Source organism: Sphaeramia orbicularis, chromosome 18 (genome assembly GCF_902148855.1).
Source record: "Sphaeramia orbicularis chromosome 18, fSphaOr1.1, whole genome shotgun sequence".
Lineage (NCBI taxonomy): Eukaryota > Metazoa > Chordata > Actinopteri > Kurtiformes > Apogonidae > Sphaeramia > Sphaeramia orbicularis.
Window position 1 is genome coordinate 2642317 of NC_043974.1, and position 8469 is coordinate 2650785.

Below are 8469 nucleotides of genomic sequence, written 5' to 3' on the forward strand. Positions count from 1 at the left end.
ATGGAGACACACAACACATACATCTACACATTTCATTTCCTGAACACTGAACCCAAATGCCCCCAGACAAATCCATCTACTGACAAAGACAGAATAATGTATTTAAACATATACCAGGAAGTACAAATGGACACATTTATTAGACTTTTACCACAGATATTCCAGTAGTTCTGCATCATCCACAGTAAGTTCAGTAATTATTTAAATAGAAAAGGCCATCATCTTCAAGTATTTTACAGTGCATTACTTTAGTCTGTTCTCAGAATCACAGCTCAAACAGCCACTGATTACTGGCTGCAGTTTTGGAAGTAAAATGACACACATTTGCATGTCAGATGTCCAAACTTTTCCCTTTTTTGCACTAAAAAAACCCCTTTAATAAGTTTTACATGTCACCACTTCACTTTCACGTTCACATAATCTGTCAATTCATCCAGAACGAACACAATAATAAAGGGTTAAAGGTCCAAAGGGGTGGGCCAGTGGTATTTACAACGGTCAGCGGTGGGTTTGTTTAGTGTTATTATTATTATGTGTTATATTGGTCTCATGGTACATGTACATTATAATTATCATAATGTATGATCGTGTATTTTTTTCTCTTCACATCTAAACTTTACATCAGACGTCTCAAACATGCATCCCGGGGTCCAAATGCATCCCCCCAAAGGTTCCAGTCCGACCCCTGGGATGAATTTACAAAGTGTAAAACTTCCACAGTCCAGGCTGTGGAACTCATTTTAGTTCAGGTTCCACATCCAGACCAATCTGATCTACAGTCAAATAATAACAGCAGAAGAACAGATGAAAAAGAATGACTGCAGATTTACTACTGGGTTTGATGGAAAAAATAATGTTACATTATACCTATAAATAATGACAACTTCAAATATTTGTCTTTGTTTTAGTGCAAAAAATAACATTAAATTATGAAAATATTTACATTTACAAACTATCCTGTAACAATAAAATGTGAATAACCTGAACAAATATGACCAACCTGAAATGTTTAAAGAAAAGTGTTTAGTGTCTTTGTAGATCTGATCCATAATGCACATGTAGAAATGATAAGTAGAGGCAGAATATTGTTAAAATTGCATTGATTTTTCTAAATAAATTTCATTTTTTCAGGTTATTCACATCTTTTTTGTTTGGATAGTTTCTAAAAGTAAGTATTTTCATAATTTGATGGGGGTTTTTTGCACTAAAACAAAGACAAAAATGTGTAGTTGTCATTATTTATAGGTTCTTCTGTTCTTATTTGACTGGTCGGGTCCACTGCAGATCAGATCAGACTGAATGTGGAACCTGAAAGAGCAGGAGTTTGAGAACCCTGCTTTACACCATGTCATAGCACAAAAATAAAAAATGCCCTTGGTTCATTAATACAAACTATACAATGAGTGATGTATATCTAATAATCATATAATAAAACAAACAAACAAACACAAATACATACAAAACAAAAAGACCAATCCAGCACCATATAGCAAGGTTAGCCAAATAATTAAAAAAACAACAACACCAACATGAGCAATACAGTATGAATATGTGCATATTTAGAGTCGACTAAAATGTTCATGTCCCTCAGACACAATATGGTTTCCAGGCAGCTGCCAATAAAACATGCAATGAATTATGATCCATACAGTCATAATATACAACACCTACACCAGGGATGTCAAACATACGGCCCAGGGGCCAAATGCGGCCCCCCAAAGGTTCCAATCTGACCCATGGGATGTTTTTGCAAAGTCAAAAATTCCACAGTCTTGAATTGAATTAAGAAGAAAAAAAAAATGCTCGAATTAAGGAATAAATGTTGAATTAAGCAAAAAAAAAAAAAAAAAAAAAAAAAAAAAATCAATTAAGTAAAAAAAATCTTGAATTAAGCCAAAAAAAAATTCTTAAATTTAGTAAAAAAATCTTGAACTTCTAATTTTTTTCTTTGTTTTAGTGCAAAAAAAATTATATTAAATTATGAAAATATTGACATTTCCAAACTCTCCTGTACCAATAAAATGTGACTAACCTGAACAAATGTGCCCAACCTGAAATGTCTGTATTAAATTCAGTCCAGTTTGAACTCTTTTCTTCCTGTTCCTCAGTGTTTAGTGTCTTTGGAGATCTGATCCAGAATGCACATGGACTAATGAGAAGTGGAGGAAGATAGATAAAATTACACGGATTTTGCTGAAGAAATTTCAGTTTTTTTCAGGTTATTCACATCTTTATGTTTGGATAGTTTATTAAAAGTATAGTTTTTATATAGTATTTATAAAAGTAAGTATTTTCATAATTTAATGTTTGTTTTTTTCACTAAAACAAAGACAAACATTTGCAGTTGTCATTATTTATAGGTTATTGTGTTCTTATTTGACTGGTTCGGCCCACTGCAGATCAAACTGGGCTGAATGTGGAACCTGAAAGAACAGGAGTTTGAGAACCCTGACCTACACAACTGAACACACATAAGCAGAAAACAGAGCCATCATCCATTGTCTCTAAATAATCAAGAAAAATCAGTAAAAGTTGTTAAAAACTGTTTCTACTAGGGTTGTAAAGATGTCATGGTGTTACAATTAATTGCAATTTTAAATGTCAGGCTTAATTAATGGTCAAGGCTGTCCAAACCAGTCTCATACAGTCTAGTAAATTAAGAGCAGAACCAAAGACGCTAACATGTGTTTCCTACACGGAACGATACACATACGCAGCGTTACACATTCAACATTCCACCGGTGAAAACGTCACAGAAGGAACACACTGACCGTCTGTCCATCTGCGTTTATGTTCAGACATGACGAAGTGCACAGAGAATTTCACCCAGCGCAGGTTCACTACTGGGGCGGACCCTCAAAGTGTGTGAATATAACTTGCACATAAAAATTTGCCTAATTGGAAAAACCACAATTTCACCAAAACTCTTGTTTTTTTCAGGCATAGCGCAAATGGTATATCACGCAAAACTGCAACGGAAAGACCTTTTTCTGCAACTGGAGTTATATGAATAAAGAAAAAAAAAGAATGTTGACGGACGTTAAAACATGGACACACCAGGAAACTAATCCTTGTTTAATTTAGTAGGAGACGGAGGGGTAATATGTAATAATAATGAATATATCTGTAAATCATCATCAAGTCATGGTATCGCGAGATGAGAGCGCCAATCAGAGCAGGGCTGAGGCATAAACAGGAAGTAGAGCCAACAGGAAGAGGAAGTAAGAGAGAGAAGACGGTAGAGTGAGCTGTGGAGTGGACAGAAAACATGGAGTCACAGAGCTGCTAAATACTCACCTGTTTAACCACTAATCTGCACCACATTTATATTCTTGGACAGTTTAATGTATAGAAGTGTTTTCCGCTACAGTTTTAGAGGTCTATTGAGGACGAGTGAAAGGGAAAAGAAGGGAGAAGTGAACCGAACTCCTGAATTGGTCAGGTATATTGCTGTTGCCGTTAGCCTGATGCTATTGTCCTTTGTATTTCAGTGCACTGCTCTGATTGCCACTGCTAGATGTTGACTAACATGTGTATATGACTGTAAAATGCATGGACTTGGTGTATTTAACTGCGCCGCGGACGCTAGTTAGCGCTTTGCGTTAGTGCTTAGCATTAGCGCTTGGCGTTAGCTTCGTAGCTGCTAGCATTAGCATACTTAACCCTCGTATTATGTTAAGGGTCAATTTGACCCATTTCAGTTTTTGGGTTGATCAAACTACTGGTTATCCTTTCTTTTTCTTCGTGAAATTTTGTGACTTTTCCTCATCTAAGGTCATGAACTTGTGTGTGAAATCTGGACACTTTGATGTGTAGTGTAGTGTCTGTGCAGAGTTTGTATACAAAGATGATGTTATGGGTCATTTTGACCCGGACACTTTAATGTGGGTAAGTAGCTGCTCAGATCTAAAATAAACATGTCTCTTTGATGTACTTTATTTTGATTGCCCAATTATTTGTATTTTGATTCCCTTTGAAGAGCCATTCAGACCCAGAGACCCAGGTGTATGTAGAGTAGGAACTTTCTCTCCCTTGTCCTTGTCACTTTTCTCATGTCATCTCTTTGACAAACACACCAAAATGAGCTCCAGAAGGTTTACTGTTGAAGAAGCTTTATCACAGATTTTGAACTGGGACAGTGATGCAGAGGAGGAGATTTCAGAGACAGAGGACAATGTTATTGATGATCCAGATTGTCGATTTTCCTATGATGAGGATGATTCAGAGGACGAGTCTGCTGTTGTCTCTCCATCAGATGAAAACCAAGAAACGCAGCAATCATCATCCACAGAGGGGACATGGACATCTAAAGATGGTAATATAAAATGGTCAACATCACCACAACAAAGCCAAGGCAGACTGTCATCTTCCAATATCATCAAAATGACTCCAGGTCCTACAAGATTTGCTGTTACACGAGTTGATAATATTCAGTCAGCATTTCAGCTTTTCATATCCCCACCAATAGAAAGGATTATACTGGACATGACAAACATGGAGGGGAGGCGTGTATATCAAGAAAAATGGAAGCCACTGGATCAGACTGACTTGCATGCTTACATCGGAATTCTGGTATTAGCTGGAGTGTACAGGTCAAAGGGAGAAGCAACTGCAAGTTTACGGAATGAAGAGAATGGAAGGCCAATATTTAGAGCAACAATGTCTCTGGAGACATTTCACATGATATCTCGTGTGATCCGATTTGACAACCGTGACACCAGAGCTGGTCGACGTGAAAGAGATAAACTTGCTGCAATCAGAGATGTATGGGATAAATGGGTCGAAATTTTACCTTTGTTGTACAATCCTGGTCCCCATGTTACTGTAGATGAGCGCCTTGTTCCATTCAGGGGGCGCTGTCCTTTCAGACAGTACATGCCCAACAAGCCTGCCAAGTATGGCATCAAAATATGGGTAGCCTGTGATGCAAAATCTAGCTATGCATGGAATATGCAAGTGTACACTGGGAAGCTTCCTGGAGGAGCATCTGAGAAGAATCAGGGGATGCGTGTGGTGCTGGAAATGAGTGAAGGGCTGCAAGGTCATGACATCACATGTGACAACTTCTTTACATCCTACCGCCTTGGAGATGAACTGCAGAAAAGAAAGCTGACTATGTTGGGAACAGTCAGAAGAAATAAGCCAGAACTTCCCAGCAAAATTCTGAAGATGCAGGGCAGACCTTTGCATTCCTCAATATTTGTTTTCACTGAGACAGCAACAGTTGTTTCATACTGCCCAAAGAGAAACAAAAATGTTCTTGTAATGAGCACAATGCACAAAGATGCATCTTTGAGCACAAGAAAAGACATGAAGCCACAAATGATCATGGACTACAACTCCACCAAAGGAGGAGTTGACAATCTGGACAAAGTCACAGCAACGTACAGCTGTCAGCGCAAGACTGCCCGTTGGCCCTTGGTGATTTTCTACAACATCGTGGACGTGTCTGCTTACAATGCCTATGTCCTGTGGACTGAAATCAACCAGCAATGGAATGCCAGCAAATTGTACCGACGTCAACTTTTCTTGGAAGAACTCGGCAAAGCACTTGTGACTCCCAAGATCCAGAGGCGAGCCAGGCCAGCTCAATCCCCAGCAGCTGCAGCTATCATTGAAAAGGTCAAGCTCAGATCATCCAACCAATCTGCAATGGATCCAGTGGATACAGGTGTAAAGAAGCGAAAAAGATGCCAGGTATGTTCCTCCCGAGAGGACAGTGAAACAACTACCTCTTGTGTGAAATGCAAGAATTACATCTGCAGAAAGCACACAGTTACATTCTGCCCATCATGTCGAGAACACTGAAATGTTGAGCATTGAAAGTCTGAAAAAATGGACAAGTTAAATGAAAAAAAATGTGTTTGTGAAGATGAAAAGTTTAACAAAATAGTTCTTAAATTTAGTCTTGGAATTTAAAATGTATTGTATGTCTTGTTTCTAAATGTTTATATAGTATGAAATAAAGTTGTTATTGGTTTAACCAGTTTTTTTGACTGTTTTGAGTGGATTTACACAGTACGGGTCAAAATGACCCGCAACATAATCAATGTAATTTTTTTTCAACATAATACAAGGGTTAACCGGAAGTGCTATTCGTAATCGATAAAACCTGTTTGTTTACTATGGACAAAAATGACCATGCATTGGTAATATTAATTACGCTTTGTATATTTAAAGTGAAATTATGCACTTTTGATAACCTTGGATACTGAATCTGATGTCCAAACTGGATACAGCTGTAGATTTGTGATTTATTTGAATGTGTTTGGTTTGATTAACATTATCAAAGAATGAATGCAGTTAAAGTTGGCCTTGTGTTAGTCAGGACAGGTTTTTTCCTGGTGATTGGAAAGCCTGATGGCAACTAGGAACAAAAAGAAGAACCTGAATCTGCTGAACTGATCTGATCTACCATCATAGTAGGCCAGGGCCTCTGCTCACTCCTGCGCCACACACACACACACACACACACACACACACACACACACACACACACTGCCGGCCCAATTCCCTTATTTAATTTTAGAGTCTTGACATCTCCGCCCCCCGCCCCCCCCCCCAAACTAACACGGACTACTTTTTTCTGGATTTGTGGACTTCTGACTTTTTTTCCTTTATTGAACTGAAACTGATCGTAAACCTGTGAAAGTTATTTCATTTGTTCATTTGGAAGAACAGAAAAAAAGATCCATCAGATTGAAACTCTTTAAGGTGCACCCAAATTAAGAATTATAAAGTTGTTTTTCTAAACAAAAGAACACAATAACTGGTTGATCAAACCTTAATTTGTTTTGTACACATTGTAAATATTATTTTGTCAATACATGGTACCACTTTTACTTGCAACTCATGTTTCCTGGTTTTCACTGCATTCTGTGCATCAGTTTAATCATTCCCTCGCACTAGCCAATCCTAGAAAGCTTCTGTATTTTTTTAACATCCATTGCTAAACTAACCTATAGCAAAGCCACCTGCTAATGCTAATCATTCAATCCTAATTATATAGCACTTGGTACACATCAAACATACAAATGTGCATTAAAGATGGCACATTATAGCCATTGTTTGACCATTTTCCATATCAACTTTGTGTTGAAAGTGCGGTAATCAAACACGGTTATCATGATAATTACAATTTAAATGGTAATACTAACCGTCAGGAATTTTACCATGGTTTATCGTTATACTGGTAATTGTTACATCCCTAATTGCGATATAACTTTTTCTCGATAGAAAAATGAGACACGTTCATCCATGTTTTGGTGATGTGGTGGGGGGGAAAAATACATAAGAGCAGAGGGGGGGATAATTCTAAGAGCAGAGGGCAGGACTTCTCCTTTAAGTACTGCAACATATGCATTTCTCTCTCTCTCTCTGATGTCTTCACAACTAACTTATGAGTAGGGCTGCACGATTTTGGCAAAAAAAAAAAAAAATCCAGATTTTTTTCCTCCAAAAACTTGATTTTCAATTTCGATTTTTGGGTAAAACTACAAAAGAACAGAAGTCAGCATGTCATTTTAGTGAGCAGCCCACTAATGCAAGCCACTGCTCTGACCTCAAATCTGTGATGGTATCATGTGATGAACCCACAGAAGTTTATTTTTTCTTAATTCAATCTTTATTGAATGAAGTAGAGTATACAAACAATGTATGCAACAAGAAAATAACATAAGTTTGCCAGGGGGAATACACTATAATACAATGTCCAAATCAGAGTAAATACTGATGGTTTTTACAGCCTTTTTGTTTCCAGATTTATCGAACAGCTTTAAATAAAGTTCAACATCTTTCAAAAAATAAATATTTGGTTTTGTGTTAAAGAACTGACATTTGTGAATGAAAAATTTAGCAAGTAAGAGGACTAAATTATTATTTTTTGGGTGGGGTGGGGTGGGGTGGGGGGGGCATCTGGGCCCACAGAAGTGATACCAATGTAAGTCAGTGACAGGCATCAGTCGTGCGTGCGTGTGTGGACCACGTTAATATGAGTGATCCACATGGGTTCTATTTAAACTGGAGGATCCGTGCGTGGAACAGACCGACCCAGGACACACTGGAGGGATTCTATGTGTGGAGCTGGTGGATGTGTGTGGGCACAGGGCTGTGCGGGCTCCTCTGCTGAGACTGATGACCCCGAGACCCGGACCCGGTTTGGAAGAAGACAGTACGGTACGGATCCGGGACAACGTAAGATGAATGATCCCCATGCAGTTCTATTTCAGTTGCAGGAGCCAAGCGTGAAACCACGGCTTACATTGCTATAAGTACTGTGGGCTCATTAACACATTTAAAGTCTAGTCATTACACGGACTTCTGTGACAGACCACTGTAGCCCGCAAGCATGCGGCCCGGAGGCATGAGAGAGATGAAATCGATTTTACGATTTCCCTTTTTCAAAAATCGTCCTAATTAAAAAATCCGATTTCGATTTAAAATCGATTAATCGTGCAGCCCTACTTATGA

The 8469-nt window shown here is 38.2% G+C and overlaps 1 protein-coding gene across 1 annotated transcript; it reads left to right on the plus strand.

Annotated features, from left to right (window-relative positions):
* Nucleotides 1–4080: 4080 nt before the first annotated feature.
* Nucleotides 4081–5863, plus strand: LOC115438936 (piggyBac transposable element-derived protein 4-like). Its single transcript, XM_030162829.1, has one exon. It carries the CDS (start codon nt 4081–4083, stop codon nt 5806–5808), a length of 1728 nt encoding a protein of 575 aa, XP_030018689.1. The 3' UTR covers nt 5809–5863.
* Nucleotides 5864–8469: the final 2606 nt, after the last annotated feature.